The following is a 20816-nucleotide window of genomic DNA, read 5'->3' as shown; positions in this document are numbered from 1 at the left end:
TGGAGGATTTGAGTGCTAGCCTAGAAAATCAAATTGAGAAGCTTCAGGGAGAGATACGGGCAAGGATAGCTCATTCAAAACCTGACCTGAATGCACCTCATCAATTGGAGGTTGAGCTGCCAGAGCAGACAAAATTTGCAGGATATGGTCTCCAAATGGCTAATGTATTGATTCATTTTATTCAAAGTTTTGGTTCCTTCTGTTCCTATAATATAATAACTGAGTGATTTATTAAAGTTGCAATTGACAGTTTTTGACATTTTGTGTGCATGAGTTGTATTTTATATTACAAGCTGGTGTTTATTTTTGCTTAGATCATCATCGATTATTTAAGTGTTTCTTATTGAACATGGTTTTCTTTAATGATATTTCATCCATAATAATACTACTCTTTCCAAAGGTAGGGATAAAAAATAGTTTAACAATATTGGCAAGAAAAGCTTTCTTACTAGCCCTAGCTAATGTCGACAAAACAGTTGTTGGAAGCACTGTCCAATTCTCATAGATTCAACTATCCATTGGTTTATTTATAATGAAATAGGTTTCTGATTTTTGTTACAGCATAATTATGAAAGGCCATGGATGTTGACGATGCTTAGTGAGAACTACAAGTTTATCGGTGTTGCGGTGAAACACCACAAGGTGGAGGATGCTAAACTCAAAGGATCGTGAAGATCTCCATAATAGACTTGATCTTCTTAGAAAGCAATCTGAGGTGGGCTGAACATGTTATAGCTTCCTTTTTCCACTTCTTGAAATGTAACTATTAATTTATGTATCAATTAATTATACGATATTCGACTTATTTTTTCCTCCAACATATTTTTCATATTGAAATATAATATTGTGGATAAAATGGTTGAAGTGTTGTGGTGAATGATGTATTACAATGACCTTAACCAATTGTTTTCTTTGAGCTTCTAAATCCGGTGTAGAGGGGAATTGGGGGGCTGCAATGAAGTTTAAATTATATTGTGTGTTGTATGCTGCACCGGGATTTCTTCTTAGATGTGATTACAACCAAGTGAACATAGTAATAAAAGGGACTAACTAGAAGTTAATTATAAGCTAACTTACATTCTTAATTGCTTGTGTAATTCCTTTAATGTACATAATTGCATTTGTCCTTGGCCTGTTATTGTCACGAATGTTAAACCCAACATAACTACTCTTCTCTGTTCTGATAAGTAGCTCTGCTACTGTTAACTATGCTCATAAGTACTACCAATGATAATATTTTGTGAGAAATAACTGTTGTTGTGCAAAATAATGTTGGGACACAATTAATTCTTGGTGGAAACTCAAAATTTCTATTTTTATCTTACTAAAAAAGTACTTTTATTTTGCATTTTACTTGTCGTCGGGCTTAGTGTTTAGTCAGTTGAGTTTTCTTACTTGAAAGACAATGTTGTTTTATGTTTTAGAGCTACAAGGATAAAGGACCTGCCATAAATGTTGTTGTCTGGTATGATGGAGAGGTTTGGATGGTTGCTCTTGACACAGAGTCTTGAGGATGATTCAGATTGTGGGAAGCTTGCTAACTTTGTACCCTTAACTAATTATAAGTAGTAAGTAAAAGCAACACAAATATTTTATTTATCATTCCTTTCAATACAAGTAAAAGCAAGTTTTAATATTTTATTTATCATTCCTTTTAATCCTGAGATAAGGAACACAAATATTAATTCAAGTGCACCTTATGAGTCCCATGAACATTGATCGTAAACATTTTCTATCTTGTGTGACAATGATAATTTTAATTACAGTAGATGTTTAGTCTGTAATTTGGACTGTTTCTAGACTTTTTTGTTCCATTACCTTTGGAGTTATCTAATTCACTTTTTATTACAATTTTTTTAGTGAACAATTAATTAATTTAAAAAATGATTATAGTCAATTTATTAAAGTATGTATAATATGTGCATCCATCTGTTACTTACTATTTTCTAAAAGTTGATGGTCAAAGTAAGAGTTTGAAAATGGAACATAAGAATTGCTCAAACTGTCTAAATACTGCAAAACCAGACAACTCTTTGTCTAAGTTTTAGCATTTTGAAAATGGTACATAAGAACTTTGTCTAAATGCTACAAAACCATGACTTGCTGATTGAACTATACACCTTATCTGCAACATGTTTATAACTAATTCAAACACTCATTAGAAGTTATATAATGCTCATTGCTTATTTTCGTCAGTTGAATGAAGATAAAACATATATTAAAAGTATTTGGCTAAGTTATATGATTGATGAGTTGGAAAAAATAACTTGATTTTAGTCCATAACTACCTTATATTCTTATTGGAAATTATATTCACTATTTATTTTCTCTTATAAAAAAGTTCATGGACCTGCAAACTTACGGAATAAATGGCTTGAAAGGTTCAAGAGACACAACAATCATGTAGATGTTAGATACTTTGATTTGAAGTTGTAAGTTGATTTCATTGCATTGCGAATAGGATGTTAAAGCCATATTTGTATTAAAAAAAATCTGATTGATCTAAATATTTTACGGGTATCAGACACTTATCTATACATTCAATTATTATTTTTTATGGGTACTGGACTTTTTCTATACATTCAATTGTTATTTTTTCACGGGTACCCGACATTTTTCTATACATTCAATTATTATTTTTTCACGGGTACCAAATATTTTTCTATACATTCAATAATTATTTCTTAATGGATACCAGACATTCTTCTATTAAAAAATATATATCTAAAATAAATGTGCGTCCCGTACCAGAATCCGTGCGACCGCACGGGTTTGTTACTAGTTGGTTTTGACATTAGTGGTGTCAAAAGTAATCTCCCATTTTTTTGGGACGAAATTAACCTATTTATGAGCCAAAAATATGGGTCAGGACTTAGATGCAAATTGAACAAAAAGTTTCATTTTAAAAATCAAATAGTGTAACAAAATAAATGGATTGTAAAAAAAGAAAATAACTCTAGTTGAGAAAACCCCGCTCTAGAAGCAACAAGTTAAGTAACTATTCCACACTACTCATCACATCACAAATATATATATATTCTCATCATCTCTCTTCACAAGTACCCTATTTCGTGTTCAAAGTAAACAATTTTCTCACTCCTCTCTCTCTCTTCCCTATTTCCTTTGGGGTTTCCGTTTCGCTTCGCTCTGCTCTTTCCCTCTCTCTCTTTCTCTTCCATTTTCATTCCCACTTCGGATGTGTATCAGCCTAACCCCTTTCTCTCTCATCTCTCAGGTTTTTCTCTTTACCTAAATAACTATCTATCGTTATTCTTGGTTCTTCTTGTTGTTACGAAATTGAAATTGAAATTGATCTACTGAATTGCTGATTTCGTTTTCTTCTTTATCATTTCTTCTTGTTTTTCGATTCTGTTTAGTTTAATCACCGCTTATGATTTTGTATTTGTTCTTAATCTGGTTATTAGTGTGATTATAATTATTATTGAAAACTGAAACTGTTTTTTTAATTTTGGAAATTTTTTTGTTTTTTTTTTCAGGCAGTGGTTTGAGAGTAGAGAAGTTTTGGTGAAATGACGACGCTAAGATCGAATTGGCCTTCAAGGTTGCGGCAACTTCTGTCCAGTGAAGGTGCCATTGGTCCTTCAATCAAGCTGGATTCTGAGCCTGTAAGTAGTAGTTTTTTTTGGTGGTATTTGTGATTAGGGTTTAACTCATTGATCGGTGTTGAACTATTCAATATTTTTTTTGAATGCTTTTTATTGCATGAGGAAAATTAAGGTAATATGCAGTAATTTTGAATATTGTGTGCATTTAACCATTTATTAATTGATATTAAATATAGGAAAACAAATTGTGCTTTTGGTTGATATTTTTAAAGCACGGACACCGGAAACACAACACACACTGACATAACGTGGTAATAATTTGAAAAAGTGAATAAATTAAACAAAATCTGAAGTGTCGGTTTCAGTCATCAACACCGATAGAGACACACCTTTTTTCAGAGGTCTCGGTGCTACATAGATTAAACAAAATCTCAAGTGTCGGTTTCAGTCATCAACACCGATAGAGACACACCTTTTTCAGAGGTCTCGGTGCTACATAGCTCATAAGTGATGATGGTTTTAATAGGAAACTATTTTTTGGGCAAGTTATTTGTTTTATGTTTTTGTTTACAAGTTGTAGTTTTGTAGCTTGATAGAAAGAAAACAATGGTATCTGTGAAAATATGAAAATGAATGAGAAAATATTGAGAGAAGACTGGTGCTGAATGTTAGGGGAAAATGATATATGAAGCTAATCACATTATTCACGTGCCTGTATTTTGATATGTAACATGGTTGATTGCTTGATTTTTGTCATTTGTTTTATGCAAAGTTTTTTCTACAAATTTGCAGTATTTTGAGAGAAACTGTAATCAAAGAATTCTGATATTACCATGTTAACCAATTGTTAAGTGTGTATCTGTGCTACATTTTTTAGTAATTTTGTTCACAACATACTTAAACTAACCTTCACCGGCAGCTAGTTGACTTAGCATAACAGAAGTTTACAGCAGAAGCTTATTGCAGAAGTTGTAAAAACTGGAGCTGTGTAGTTACCCTAAAATATCTTATCCAATTATTTTTTAATCTCATATAACTTATTTAAATAGAAAAACGAGTTACTGGGTTTTGCTCGAGATGGGATACTAGCCAGGGAAACTAATATTGCATGTAATCAAATCAATAACCTTTGGTGCAGAATTGACTGATTATTGGATTACTGGTTTAGTATTTTGTATTTGTTTTTAACGGTGGATTATTGGGTTTGAATGAAAAAAATGAGTTATTTAAGTTTGGTCGAGATGTTTCTATAAACCATTTACCGATAACTATGAAATTTATAAGCTAGATTGAACACTATAAGCAATTCACTTCATTTTTCTTCTGATTTTTGTTTTAGGATTTATATATTTAATATTTTGAAAGTGCTTCTCTTTGCCATTATAACATATGTATGTCTATGATATATTTATATACTAAAATAACCAAGAACTAAGGCTTAGTTACTCTGGTTTCTTAATTATTTAAAAAGCTATTGTCTTACTGCACAAATGATATGGTTAAGATAACATTACCTATATATTTGATTATGATACATTCTATCTAAGCATATTCTAATCACTAATTTCATTAGTTAATAGTTATTTGCTAGTGCTGATTTGATCAGCATTTGAATACCCAACATGTGTTTCACATAAAGGGAAGTGATATATGTAAATATAATTAATTAATAGTACTTCCTCTCAAGGCTCATGGATGCATTTTTGTGGTGTTCCAAATTGTTAAACATGTAAGGATTGAATTTTATCTCTAGTTTGTCTTTAGGATTTGGTACTTCTTTTACACATGCACTTTTTTGAACGACAAGTTCCTTAGGATGATCAATTAGCTTCTTTTACTCCTTCTGTTAGAATTATTATTTGATGATGATGATTTTTTTTTATAAGTTTGATTAATAATATGATTATTCCTCAGCCAAAATTGATTATCACGGGCAATTCATGAAGTCAATTAAGTACTTTCTTCAACCACATTCCATAATTTTGTACTTTAAGATTTATTTGCATGTACTTTCATCTTTGTGGATACATATGTAATCATATCTATACATGTATTCCAATATGTTTACCCTCTTCTCATCCATATACTGTCATCTAAATTTGACGATTGTTTGGTTCCAGCCTCCTAAAGTCAAAGCCTTTATTGAGAAGGTCATCCAATGTCCGTTACAAGATATTGCTATACCACTATCTGGCTTTCGGTGGGAGTATGACAAGGTAATATTACTGTAATAGTTTTTCTGTATCAAGTCATTTTTTTCTATTTTCAAGGTGCCTTATACATTGTTTTTCACATCAGGGGAATTTTCATCACTGGAGACCATTGCTACTTCATTTTAATACATACTTCAAGACTTATTTGTCGTGTAGAAACGACCTGACTTTGTTAGATAATCTAGAAGATGACAGTCCATTACCTAAACATGCAGTTCTGCAAATATTACGGGTGATGCAAATAATTTTGGAGAACTGTCCAAACAAGAGTACCTTTGATGGCATAGAGGTTAGTTGGACAGAAATTGTTTCTTTATAAAACTGGTCTTAATTATAACTTTATTTTAATCCAATGGTTTGGTCATATATATCTGATACTATATTTTAATGCTTTCTCTGTTTCCTCAGCATTTCAAACTTTTGCTAGCATCTACCGATCCCGAGATTCTTATTGCGGCATTAGAAACTCTTTCTGCACTTGTAAAAATTAATCCCTCTAAGCTTCATGGAAATGCAAAGATGGTTGGCTGTGGTTCAGTGAACAGCTCTCTCTTATCCCTAGCACAGGGATGGGGAAGCAAGGAGGAGGGCCTGGGATTGTACTCTTGTGTAATGGCAAATGAGAAAGCTCAAAATGACGCACTAAGCTTGTTTCCTTCTGATGTAGAAATTGGCTGTGATCAATCTAATTATCGCATAGGTACTACTCTTTATTTTGAGTTGCATGGACCTAGTGCTCAAAGTGAAGAACTCAGTGCAAATACAATTCCCCGTGGCTTGAGAGTCATACATATGCCAGATTTGCATCTCCGCAAAGAAGATGATTTGTCATTGTTAAAGCAATGCATTGAACAATATAACATTCCTTCCGAGCTCAGGTTTTCGTTGCTCTCTAGAATTAGATATGCTCACGCCTTTCGGTCTCCTAGAATATGCAGGCTTTACAGCAGGATATGCCTACTTTCTTTCATTGTGCTGGTCCAATCTGGCGACGCTCATGACGAACTCGTGTCCTTTTTTGCTAATGAACCGGAATATACAAATGAATTAATTAGAGTTGTGCGATCTGAAGAAACCATATCTGGATCTATCAGAACTCTTGCAATGCTTGCATTAGGAGCTCAGTTGGCAGCTTATACTTCATCGCATGAACGGGCACGGATACTTAGTGGATCTAGTTCAAGTTTTGCTGGTGGGAACCGTATGATACTCCTGAATGTGCTCCAGAGGGCTATTTTGTCATTAAAAAATTCTAGCGATCCATCTACTCTTGCCTTTGTTGAGGCACTTCTTCAGTTCTATCTGCTTCATGTGGTTTCAACGTCAACTTCTGGGAGTAGTATTAGAGGTTCTGGCATGGTACCTACATTCTTGCCGCTTCTTGAAGATTCTGATCCTGCACATGTTCATTTAGTCTGTTTTGCTGTAAAAACCCTTCAGAAGCTGATGGATTATAGTAGCTCAGCTGTTTCTTTGTTTAAAGAGTTGGGAGGCATTGAACTTTTGGCTCAGAGACTATGGAAAGAAGTACAAAGGGTCATTGAATTAGTTGGAGAAAATGATAACATGTCTCTCACTGGGGAAAGCTCACGGCATAGTACTGATCAGTTGTACTCCCAGAAGAGGCTCATAAAGGTCTCCCTCAAGGCACTTGGTTCTGCAACATATGCGCCTGCAAACACCGCAAGATCTCAATATTCTAATGACAATTCATTGCCTGCTACTCTAAGCTTAATATTTCAGAATGTAGATAAGTTTGGAGGCGATGTTTATTACTCAGCTGTTACTGTTATGAGTGAAATAATCCATAAAGATCCTACATGTTTTTCTATTCTGCATGATATGGGTCTTCCTGATGCTTTTTTATCGTCGGTTGGATCTGAACTACTTCCTTCATCAAAGGCTTTGACATGCATTCCAAATGGCCTCGGGGCCATTTGTCTCAATGCTAAAGGGTTAGAGGCTGTTAGAGAATCTTCATCACTGCGGTTCCTTGTTGATATTTTCACTAGCAAAAAGTATGTCTTAGCCATGAATGAGGCTATTGTTCCTTTGGCAAATGCTGTGGAGGAACTTCTACGTCACGTGTCTTCATTGAGAAGTACTGGTGTTGATATTATCATTGAAATCATCCATAAGATTGCATCCTTTGGTGATGAAAATGGTACAGGAATTTCTGGAAAAGCTAATGAGGGTACTGCAATGGAAACAGATTCTGAAGTCAAGGAGAATGAAGGCCATGGTTGCCTTGTAGGCACATCATCTTCAGCTGCAGAAGTCATAAGTGATGAACAGTTTATTCAGCTATGTGTCTTTCATTTGATGGTATTGATTCATAGGACTATGGAAAATTCTGAAACATGCCGGCTATTTGTGGAAAAATCAGGAATTGAAGCTTTGTTGAAGTTGTTATTACGACCCACTATTGCTCAATCGTCAGATGGCATGTCCATTGCTTTACACAGCACCATGGTGTTTAAGGGGTTTGCTCAACATCACTCCACTCCTCTGGCAAAAGCCTTCTGTTCCTCTCTTAGAGAGCACTTGAAGAAAACATTAACTGGGTTTAGTGAAGCTTCAGAACCTTTGTTGCTGGATCCTAGGATGACAAATGATGGTGGCATATTTTCTTCACTTTTCCTTGTTGAGTTCCTACTCTTTCTTGCTGCAGCGAAAGACAACCGCTGGGTGAGTGCGTTGCTTGCCGAATTTGGAAATGGCAGTAAGGATGTTCTTGAAGACATTGGACGTGTACACCGTGAAGTTCTATGGCAAATTGCTCTACTTGAAAATAAGAAGCAAGGGATTGAGGAAGATGGTTCTTGTTCTTCTGATTCACAACAGGCTGAACGGGATGCAGGTGAATCTGAGGAGCAAAGGATCAATTCTTTCAGGCAGTTACTTGATCCTTTATTGAGGAGGAGGACATCGGGATGGAGCATTGAATCTCAGTTTTTTGACCTTATTAACCTATATCGAGATTTGGGCCGTTCCACTGGTTCTCAACATCGATCTATTTCTGCCGGGCCAAATATGCGGTCAAGTACCAGTAATCAGTTGCAACATTCTGGGTCGGATGATAATACCGAGATTGGTAATAAGAAGGAATCTGACAAGCATAGGTCGTATTATACCTCTTGTTGTGACATGGTCAGATCACTTTCATTTCACATTACCCATTTGTTCCAAGAGTTAGGAAAAGTAATGTTGCTACCATCCCGTCGACGTGATGATATTGTGAATGTAAGTCCTGCCTCAAAATCAGTGGCTTCTACTTTGGCATCAATTGCTCTAGATCACATGAATTATGGGGGACATGTAAATCTTTCGGGAACAGAGGAATCAATATCAACAAAGTGTCGGTATTTTGGGAAAGTGATTGATTTCATAGATAGTATGCTAATGGAGAGGCCTGATTCATGCAATCCTGTTCTATTGAATTGCTTGTATGGATGTGGAGTTATTCAATCTGTATTGACCACCTTTGAAGCTACTAGTCAGCTGCTCTTTGCAGTTAATCGGGTCCCTGCCTCACCTATGGATACTGATGATACAAATGCAAAGCAAGACGACAAGGAGGATGCTAATAGCTCATGGATTTATGGCTCTTTAGCCAGTTATGGAAAATTGATGGACCATCTAGTAACATCATCTTTCATATTATCATCATTCACTAAGCATTTGCTTGCACAGCCCCTTTCAAATGGTGACACACCTTTCCCAAAGGACCCTGAGACTTTTATGAAAGTCCTCCAATCCATAGTGTTGAAGACCGTGCTTCCTGTTTGGACTCATCCCCAGTTTGGTGACTGCAGTTACGAATTTATCTCTGCAGTTATCTCTATCATTAGGCATGTTTATTCAGGGGTTGAAGTAAAAAATGTAAATGGAAGCGGTGGTTCTCGTATTACTGGACCGCCTCCTAATGAAACAACAATTTCTACCATTGTAGAGATGGGTTTTTCGCGGTCTAGAGCAGAGGAAGCTTTGAGACATGTTGGGTCAAATAGTGTAGAGTTGGCAATGGAATGGTTGTTCTCACATCCAGAGGAAGTACCAGAAGATGATGAACTTGCCCGTGCACTTGCAATGTCCCTTGGAAGCTCTGAATCAGACACCAAAGATGCAGTTCCAAATTCAAATGCAAATGCTACTGCTCAGCAGCTTGAAGAAGAGATAGTCCAATTTCCTTCTGTTGATGAATTGTTATCTACTTGCACAAAACTTCTGATGAAAGAACCTCTTGCTTTTCCTGTCCGCGACTTGCTTGTGATGATATGCTCCCAGGATGATGGCAAACATAGATCTAGTGTTGTCACATTTATTGTCGACCGGATCAAAGAATGTGGTATAGTTTCTAGCAATGAAAATTATATCATGCTGGCTACTCTTTTTCATGTTCTTGCTTTAATTCTTAATGAAGATCCCGTTGCACGAGAAGCTGCTTCCAAAAGTGGATTGATTAGAATTGCCTCCGATCTACTCAACCAGTGGGATTCTAGTCTTGATAGCAAGGAGAAACAACAGGTGCCAAAATGGGTCACAGCTGCTTTTCTTGCCTTAGACAGGTTGTTGCAGGTGGATCAAAAATTAAATTCTGAAATCACAGAGTTGCTGAAGAAGGAAGTTGTGAATAGCCAGAAAGCATCAATTACTATTGATGAAGATAGGCAAAGCAAGTTACAGTCTGCATTGGGACTCTCTATGAAGTATGCAGATATACATGAGCAGAAGAGACTTGTTGAGATTGCGTGTAGTTGTATGAAGAATCAACTTCCCTCCGACACAATGCACGCTGTTCTGCTGCTATGTTCCAATCTTACGAGGAATCATTCTGTTGCCCTTGCTTTTTTGGATGCTGGTGGTATAAGTCTACTTCTTTCTTTGCCAACAGGTAGCCTTTTCTCTGGGTTTGACAATGTTGCTGCTAGTATTGTCCGTCATATTCTTGAAGATCCGCAAACACTTCGGCAAGCAATGGAATCTGAGATAAAACAAAATCTTTTAGCTGTGCCCAACCGGCATCCAAATGGAAGGGTCAATCCTCGCAATTTTCTTTTAAATTTGGCTTCTGTGATTTCTCGGGATCCAGCAGTTTTTATGCAAGCTGCACAATCTTTGTGCCAAGTTGAAATGGTAGGCGAGAGACCTTACATTGTCTTGCTTAAAGACAAAGACAAAGTGAAAGAGAAAGAAAAGGAGAAGTGTAAATCATTGGAGAAAGAAAAAGTACAGAATAGTGATGGTAAGGTTGGTGTTGGGCATATGAACACAGAAGTTTCTGGAAATGGCCATGGCAAAACTCACGATTCAAATACCAAGAGTATCAAAGGTCATAGAAAACCTAGTCAAAGTTTTATTGATGTAATAGAACTGCTGCTTGAATCTATATGCACTTTTATTCCTCCCTTGAAGGATGACAATGCCTCAAACATACTTCCTGGCACCACAACATCAAGTGACATGGACATTGATGTCTCTCTGAATAAGGGAAAAGGAAAAGCAGTTGCAACCACGTCTGACGGTAACGAAACCAGTAGTCAAGAGGCTTCTGCATCACTTGCAAAGACTGTCTTTATTTTGAAGCTTTTGACGGAGATATTATTGATGTATTCATCATCAGTTTACGTCCTACTTCGACGAGATGCTGAATTGAGCAGCAGTAGGGTCACTTATCAGAAGAGTCCTGTTGGTTTGAGCATGGGTGGAATATTCTACCATATTCTTCATAATTTTCTTCCACATTCTCGAAGCTCCAAAAGGGACAAGAAAGTTGATGGTGATTGGAGGCACAAATTAGCAACCAGGGCTAACCAGTTTATGGTGGCTGCATGTGTCCGTTCCACAGAGGCAAGGAAAAGGATTTTTAGCGAGATTAGTTCTATCATCAATGAATTTGTTGATTCAAGTCACAGCGTTAAGCCTCCAGGCAATGAAATTCTGGTTTTTGTTGATCTGATTAATGATGTTTTGGCTGCTCGCACACCTGCTGGTGCATGCATCTCAGCTGAGGCCTCTGCAACATTTATTGATGCTGGTTTGGTTAAGTCATTTACTCGGACTCTCCAAATTTTGGACCTGGATCATGCTGATTCATCTAAAGTTGCAACTGGTATTATTAAAGCTCTTGAGTTGGTTAGCAAGGAGCATGTCCATTCCGCTGATTCCAATGCAGGGAAAGCAAAACCTTCTGATCTACAACAACCCGAAAGAATAGATAATATTAGTGATATGTCTCAGTCCATGGATATGTCTTCTCAAGCCAATCACGGTTCTCGTCAAGCTGACCAAGTGGGACCATACACAGGTCAGACCTATGGTGGGTCTGAAGCTGTTACAGATGATATGGAACATGATCAAGATCTTAATGGGAACTTTCCTCCTGCCAATGAGGATGATTACATGCATGAAAATTCTGAGGATGCAAGAGATGTTGAAAATGGAATGGAAAGTGTGGGTCTACAATTGGAAATCCAACCTCACGGCCAAGATAATCTTGATGAAGATGACGATGAGGATGATGATATGTCTGGAGATGAAGGCGAAGATGTAGATGAAGACGAGGAGGATGATGAGGAACATAATGACTTGGAGCATGAAGTCCATCACTTGCCACATCCTGACACAGATCAAGATGACCATGAGATTGATGATGATGATTTTGATGATGAAGTGATGGAAGAAGATGACGAGGAAGATGAAGAAGATGAGGATGGTGTTATACTCAGGCTTGAGGAGGGCATTAATGGAATTAATGTTCTTGACCACATTGAGGTTCTTGGCAGAGATAATACTTTTCCAAATGAAGCTTTTCATGTAATGCCGGTCGAAGTTTTCGGATCCAGGCGTCCAGGGCGGACAACATCTATTTATAGTCTTTTGGGAAGAACTGGTGATACTGCTATGCCTTCCCGTCATCCACTCTTGGTTGATCCTTCTTCCTCATTCCCCCCCTCTGTGGGACAATCAGGCTAGTTCCCTCATGAATTTATTGCAATTGACATATTATTTCACTACTGAGATTTTTTCTTAATCTACTCATTGTTATTTGTTGCATATGTAGTTTTAATGACTCTTCTTTGTGGCATCTTAATAAAAAATTTCAGATAGTTTTCTCGAGAACAATCCATCAGGATTGGATAATATATTTCGATCACTGAGAAGTGGACGCCATGGAAATCGTTTGAACTTGTGGACTGATAATAACCAGCAGAATGGTGGATCAAACACTAGTGTTGTACCACAAGGTCTTGAGGAGTTGCTTGTCTCTCAATTAAGACAACAAGCCCCTGAAAATTCGCCTAATCAAGATGTAGCAGAAGCAGGTTCTCATGGTAATGTCGAAACCAGCCAGGCACAAGATTCAGGTGGTGCAAGGCCAGAAATCCCTGTTGAAAGTAATGCTATTCAAGGAGTTAGTACAACGACTCCTTCAATAATTGATAACAGCAATGAGGCTGATATCAGACCTGCGGAGGCAAGAGAGCAAACAAATGTATCAAATGCTCACTCACTGGCTGTTGACATACAATTCGAGAATAATGATGGTGCTGGGAGGGATGTTGAAGCTGTGAGCCAAGAGAGTAGCGGTAGTGGAGCAACTTTTGGGGAAAGCCTCCGGAGCCTAGATGTTGAGATTGGAAGTGCTGATGGCCATGATGATGGCGGGGAAAGGCCGGTTTCTGCAGACAGAATAGCTGGTGATTCACAGGCTGCACGTACAAGAAGAGCAAATATGCCTCTGGGTCACTTTCCCCCTGTTGTTGGAAGAGATACTCCTCTTCACAGTGTTGCCGAAGTATCTGAGAATTCAAGTCGTGATGCAGATCAAGCAAGTCCAGCAGCAGAGCAGCAAGTGAATAGTGATGCTGGATCTGGAGCAATTGATCCTGCTTTTCTAGATGCTCTTCCTGAGGAATTGCGTGCTGAAGTCCTCTCAGCTCAGCAAGGTCAAGTGGCTCAGCCACCAAATGTTGAGTCTCAGAATTCTGGGGATATTGACCCAGAGTTCCTTGCTGCCCTCCCTCCAGATATTCGAGCAGAAGTTCTAGCTCAACAGCAAGCACAGAGGTCAAATCAGTCTCAGGAGTTGGAAGGTCAACCTGTTGAAATGGATACAGTCTCAATAATTGCAACGTTTCCTTCAGATTTACGAGAAGAGGTGAGTTCATCAACTGTCTGCTATTTTTCTAAAAGTGGGATTGTATCTGATTTTTTGTCTTTTCTTATTTTCTCCAGGTTCTGTTAACTTCATCTGATAATATCCTTGCCAATCTTACACCTGCTCTTGTTGCTGAGGCAAATATGTTGCGGGAGCGGTATGCCCACCGTTACAGTCGTACCCTCTTTGGTATGTATCCAAGAAGTCGTCGAGGTGAGACTTCAAGACGTGGTGATGGCACTGGTTCTGGCCTAGATGCAGTAGGGGGACCAATTTCCTCACGCCGGCCCAATGGAGCTAAGGTTGTTGAAGCTGATGGAGCTCCACTAGTTGACACGGAAGCCTTGCATGGCATGGTTCGGTTATTTCGCATGGTGCAGGTAGTAATTTATGATACAAAAAAGCCCTTCTAAATGATTCCTATATCATGTATAATGCATCTTATATTTTTGCAGCCACTCTATAAAGGCCAACTGCAGAGGCTTCTTTTAAATCTTTGTGCTCATAGTGAAACAAGAATATCTTTGGTGAAAATTCTGATGGACTTGCTAATGCTTGATGTGAGAAAGCCTGTCAGTTCCTTTGGTAATGTTGAGCCACTGTATAGATTATATGGCTGTCAGAGCAATGTAATGTATTCACGTCCTCAGTCTTTTGATGGTAAGAACACTTAATTATATAAACGTAATTTCTTAGTTGGTGCTTGCATTCTTGAATATTCCCGAATAATCAATCTCCAAAGCAGCCTTCCACATTCTGTTTTGTTTTTGTCTATAACTTGACTGGTCTTATTGTCTGGAGCACTTTGTTTCCTAATTAAATGATAATTTAGTTAATGAATTTCTTTTATCTTGTTTGGTTACATAGGGGTACCCCCACTGCTGTCTCGACGCGTACTGGAAACCCTCACTTATCTTGCTCGTAATCATCTATATGTGGCAAATAATTTGCTTCAGTCTAGGCTTCCTCATCCTAAGATTAGAGAACAAAATAATGCTAGTGATGCACGTGGCAAAGCCGTGATGGTTGTTGAAGATGAAGTCAATATAGGTGAACGTGATGAAGGGTACATCTCTATTGCAGTGCTTTTGGGTCTTTTGAACCAACCACTTTATTTGAGGAGTATAGCCCATCTTGAGCAGGTGATAATTTGGTTGGTTTTATTTATATATATGCTGTTCAATTTTATGTGCTTACACAATGCTCACATGATATACCTTGTACATGTGCTTGTTTTTTCAGCTGCTAAATTTACTGGATGTAATAATTGATAGTGCTAGAAGCAAGTCCACTCCATCTGATAAACCATTGATTTTGACTTCACAGTCACCTCCTGGTCCTCAAATTTCTGCTGTCGAGGCAGAAACAAATACCGGTTCTGATATTTTGACTTCTATGGCTGATGCATCTACTACAGCTAATGATTCATCCAAACCCACACCAGTTGATAATAATATGGAATCTGAGTCTCAGAGAGTATTGAGTAATTTGCCACAATCTGAACTCCGGCTCCTGTGCTCGCTGCTTGCACATGAAGGGTATGCTTGCATGCTTTTGTTTGTTAATTTGTTTGTGCTGATCTATTTGTCTCTATTTTTGCCAATATGCCCAGTTTTTTCGTTTATTTATTTACCTTGACTAGGAGTTCCTGGTACCGGGCATGGGTAGGGATGCTAAAAAACAATCGTTTAGGAGTTCCTAAATGATTTACAATCTGTTATACTGGTTTTGTTATTGATCTACATTTACATGCTTTTGTTTCTAACTCCACAAATGGTATCATTCATCACCAGACCAGATTGTTCTGGCTATTATTGTTTCAGTGAGTAGTGACATACTTCCTCCGGTCACAATTATAAGCAAAAATAATTATTTTCACAATGATTAAGAAAGTTAGTTAATTGTAATTAATTTTCTTGATTTCATATGCAATCAAAGTAAGGTTTACTATAATATCTTTAGTTATATTTGATAAATCAACTTCCAACATTAAATGCTTTTGAATTAAATTAAGGGTGTACTAGTAATACAAGCATTAATTAGTTTTTAAATGATAGACTTTTGCTTATAATTGTGACCAAAATTTATTGTTATTTTTTTGCTTATAATAGTGACCTGAGGTAGTATTGACTATGTTAATGTTTTAGTGATGCTGGAGTTGACCTGATTTTTTGTGCATTCCTCCCAGTTTGTCAGAAAATGCATATACTCTTGTCGCGGAAGTAGTGAAGAAATTGGTGGCCATTGCTCCAACTCATTGTCAGCTTTTTGTCACTGAGCTGGCTGAAGCAGTTAAAAATTTGACATCTTCTGCAATGACCGAGTTACATGTTTTCAGTGAAGCTATGAAAGCTCTTCTTAGTACCACATCTACTGATGGAGCTGCAATTTTGAGAGTTTTGCAAGCCTTGAGTTCCCTTGTCACCTCACTAACTGAGGATCACAGTGATATAGTTACTCCTGCTGCTCTTTCAGAGGTTTGGCAAATCAATTCAGCATTAGAACCATTGTGGCACGAGCTGAGCAGTTGCATAAGCAAGATAGAGTCCTACTCCGAATCTACATCTGATCTCTTCACCCCATCTACATCATCTGCCTCTCAACCGACTGGTGCCATGCCTCCACTTCCAGCTGGCTCTCAAAATATCTTGCCATACATAGAATCTTTCTTTGTGGTTTGTGAGAAATTGCATCCCACACAGCCAGGTATTAGTCACGACTCAAGTATTCCTGTTATTTCTGATGTTGAGAATGCTAGTACATCCGCATCTCAGCAGAAAGTATCCGGACTTGGTGTGAAAGTAGATGAGAAAAATATGGCTTTTGTTAGGTTCTCAGAGAAGCATAGAAAGCTTCTAAATGCTTTTATAAGGCAAAATCCTGGTTTGCTTGAAAAATCTTTCTCCCTCATGCTGAAGGTTCCAAGATTTATTGATTTCGATAACAAACGGGCCCACTTCCGATCAAAAATTAAGCATCAGCATGATCATCACCATAGCCCCTTAAGAATATCAGTAAGAAGGGCATATGTTTTAGAAGATTCTTATAACCAGCTTCGCATGAGACCAACTCAAGATTTGAAGGGAAGGTTGACTGTTCACTTTCAAGGGGAGGAAGGTATTGATGCAGGAGGGCTTACAAGGGAGTGGTATCAATTGTTATCTAGAGTTATTTTTGACAAGGGAGCACTGCTTTTTACTACAGTCGGCAATGAGTCAACATTTCAACCAAATCCTAATTCTGTTTATCAAACAGAACATTTATCTTATTTCAAGTTTGTTGGTAGAGTGGTGAGTCTGTTTTCAACTTCTCTTAATGCTTGCTGTTGTTCATATATGATTTTTTTCTTACCCCTTTCTAAATTATCCAGGTTAGTAAAGCACTATTTGACGGTCAACTCTTGGATGTCCATTTTACTCGCTCATTCTACAAGCACATACTTGGGGTCAAAGTTACATACCATGATATTGAAGCCATTGATCCTGACTATTTCAAAAATTTGAAATGGATGCTTGAGGCAAGTGCATTTCTATAGTCCATCCTTATTTTAGTATTGTCACCACATTTTGTTAACTGTTAATGTGATGATAATATCTTGTTTCTGGTATAATTGCAGAATGATATCAGCGATATTCTGGATCTTACTTTTAGCATTGATGCAGATGAGGAAAAATTAATCTTATATGAACGGACAGAAGTATTGGCTGTGCCCTTAAACTTTCTTGATATTGTTTATTTGGACAAGTGCATTTTTTAGCCTAATCTTGAAAAAACATTTTTAGGTGACTGATTATGAGTTGATTCCTGGTGGACGGAATATCAAAGTTACTGAAGAGAACAAGCATCAGTATGTTGATTTGGTTGCTGAGCATCGGTTGACAACTGCTATTCGACCTCAAATAAATTCTTTCTTGGAAGGGTTCAGTGAATTAATTCCCAGAGAGTTGATATCCATATTCAATGACAAAGAGCTGGAGTTATTGATCAGTGGGCTTCCTGATATTGATTGTAAGACTTAGTTGTCCATTCCTTTTTTTGATGTCATTTATGTTTATTTGCTCTTCTTCCTGCTGTGTTTATGAGTATTTAAATCCCATGAAACAGAAGGTTTAACAGTAGTGCATTTTGTTTCAGTGGATGACTTGAGAGCAAATACAGAATATTCTGGATATAGTGCTGCATCGCCTGCTATTCAATGGTTTTGGGAGGTTGTCCAAGATTTAAGCAAAGAAGACAAGGCTCGGCTTTTGCAATTTGTGACTGGCACGTCCAAGGTATAATACTGCTAAAAGAGCTCTGGGTATTCTAATCTTTTACCAACTGAAAAACTGTGTTTTTATATAAAACACAGGATGGATTCCCTTATACGCTAGCTACTTTTAAGTAGCCCATTATATGAGCTATTAATATATTTGCGAAGCATTTTAGTCGAGAGAAAATTGCCCAAACTAAACTGAATCTAGTATTCTGTATCCTACCTGATTTAGAATGAATATCATTGGCACTTATTAGAGAGCCGTGAAAACATTTTTAGTGCAATTTGGGGTTCTGATTTTCAACATTGATGTTTCAGGTGCCTTTGGAAGGTTTTAGTGCTCTTCAAGGAATTTCAGGCTCCCAGAAGTTTCAGATACATAAAGCATATGGAAGTCCTGATCACTTGCCTTCTGCTCATACTTGGTATATCTTTTTGTCTTTTTCAATTCATTCATTATACATACATATTTGTTTTCTGTTTGGATGATTTATAGCTGGCATACTATGTTATCATTTGGTCATTCATCATCCTTTTCTTGGTGCAGTTTCAATCAATTGGATTTGCCGGAGTATCCATCTAAACAACATTTGGAAGAGAGGTTACTGCTAGCGATTCACGAAGCAAGTGAGGGATTTGGATTTGGTTAAGATGTTGTATTACGTTTTAGAGTAGGAGTTTTTTCAGAATATAATTGAGTGGTACAGGGGTTTGAATATTTTTTTAAATATCCTGTTTATATGTTGTACAGTAGTATTTTTGCAATAGAAAATGCCCTGTGGCAGTTTTTCAGTTAGCCGCTTTGCCCCGTTATGGTTTATCATTAATTTCTGTAACATTATTTAGTGGTGTTATTACAAAATTATGCTGTCAGCTTCCATGAAAAAGGTTGCACAAGTCGCTTTAGGAAAACCTTTTGTAGTATTAGGGGCCGTGAACAGGGTGAGCCTATATTGTTGGCGTACATTATTTGGTAATGATAACATGCTTTTAGGGCATTGTTTAAACCATCTTAAAAATTGTCTTAAAATAAGTCAAATATCAGTCATAGTAAATAACAGAAATGTTGAGTTGACACCATTTTAGCTGTCCAACCTTCTCTTGTATACGGTGTTGGAATATGATGTCCACTTTTGGGTGTTCAAATAACTTCATTTTAGTAATAAATATTATTCAATTGCTTGTTTTTTAAAAGTTGCTTATTTTTAAATGTATTTTGGGTGTATTTGGATTGGCGGTTGACAGAATTGATTTTAGTAGAATTGAGTTTGGTAGAATTAATTTTATTAAATTTGAGTTTAACAAAATTGATTTATGTTTGAATACATTTATATAAAAGTGAATTGAATAATAAAGTACATGTTACTGGAGACTGAATTAATTATACTTTTGCCTAACTAAATATCTTAAAATCACCTGAAATTAATTCTGCACATTTAGAAGTGCTGTTGATCTTTCCAAAAGCTAAACTAAACATGCACTCATGTCAATTAGTTTTTATGATTATTTGTTATCCGGTATAATAAAAATATTAGAAAGACGGGGGTGTACATGGGCCAATTTGGATTGGTTTTGACCATATCCAATCCATATTGGACACTCCGTTTTGGGTGGTTGACGTAAATTAACCACCCGTTATATCAGTGAGCCGGTTTGGACAAACTCACTAATTTTTAGGTTGGATAGTGATTGCTCAAATAATTTCTCTTGCTTATTAACATTAGAGGACTAAATGATGAGTCATCATATTTTTTTATAAAAGTTATTCAAAATTTGTATCTTAAAAAAACGATGAGTCATCATAACATTAAATAATAGATAATGATATCAACTAATAAAAATTATTATAAAGTACTAACAACAAATTAAAGTTGCATGACATAAAATTGTATTCATTAAAATAACTAAAAAGTGAAACATTCAAAATTAATTAGTGTTATGGTTCACTAAAATAGTAAATGTCAAGAGACTAAAATTATAACATCTAAGTTAATATTCACCAAAATTATTAAAATTGTAATAATAAATATTTGATTAGTGAGTCAATGAGTCTTTTGGGTTCGAATTAAATTTTACCCGAAATCTGATTTTTTAATGGGTTTTTGAGTCTTGAAATCCATATATACCCAATTACCCGATCCAACCCACTTTTTTGAATTTTTTGGATGGGTTTGACCGGGTTTTGTGAGTTGCTCCAACCAATGTACACCCTAGATTGAAGGTAAGAGAAGACAAAAAACTCATTTTGTAATTTTCTTCTAACAAAACTTGCATTAATCAAAATTAGTTATAAGAAATTTAGTTAAGAGTTTATATAGGGTAAGACTCGACAAAATTAATTTCCTAATGTTTATATAGGGTAATTAAGTTATAAGTTCTTAGTCATCTCTTGAGAGATATTTGATCTGTCCATTACTTATAGTTTGTCTTTGAAATGCAGAAAGTTTAAAGGAGAGAAAGGTTTGGTTATTATATTTGCACACTGATAATCTTTTGAGAAATGCTAACCAGTTCCCTTGAGGCACTCTTTAAGCGATTAAAGTGATAAGTTTTTTTTTTAAAATGCGTGAATTCAATGCATTAAAGATGTATTGGAAATTGAAATATTAGCTTTTACAAAG

General features: G+C 36.6%; 1 protein-coding gene across 1 annotated transcript; it reads left to right on the top strand.

The window, feature by feature from the left end:
* The first annotated feature begins 3049 nt into the window (after positions 1-3049).
* On the top strand, positions 3050-18991 carry LOC131620680 (E3 ubiquitin-protein ligase UPL2-like). The gene is made up of 17 exons (XM_058891821.1): positions 3050-3235; positions 3498-3626; positions 5687-5782; positions 5865-6068; positions 6188-12749; positions 12886-13940; positions 14018-14320; positions 14396-14600; positions 14808-15082; positions 15183-15478; positions 16129-17230; positions 17311-17457; positions 17557-17637; positions 17723-17948; positions 18075-18214; positions 18514-18620; positions 18743-18991. Exons 2-17 carry the CDS (start codon positions 3531-3533, stop codon positions 18843-18845), a joined length of 10998 nt encoding a protein of 3665 aa, XP_058747804.1. The 5' UTR covers positions 3050-3235; positions 3498-3530; the 3' UTR covers positions 18846-18991.
* The last annotated feature ends 1825 nt before the right edge of the window (positions 18992-20816 follow it).

Source organism: Vicia villosa, linkage group LG7 (genome assembly GCF_029867415.1).
Source record: "Vicia villosa cultivar HV-30 ecotype Madison, WI linkage group LG7, Vvil1.0, whole genome shotgun sequence".
NCBI classification, from domain to species: Eukaryota; Viridiplantae; Streptophyta; class Magnoliopsida; order Fabales; family Fabaceae; genus Vicia; species Vicia villosa.
This window is presented reverse-complemented; position numbering and strand designations above follow the sequence as displayed.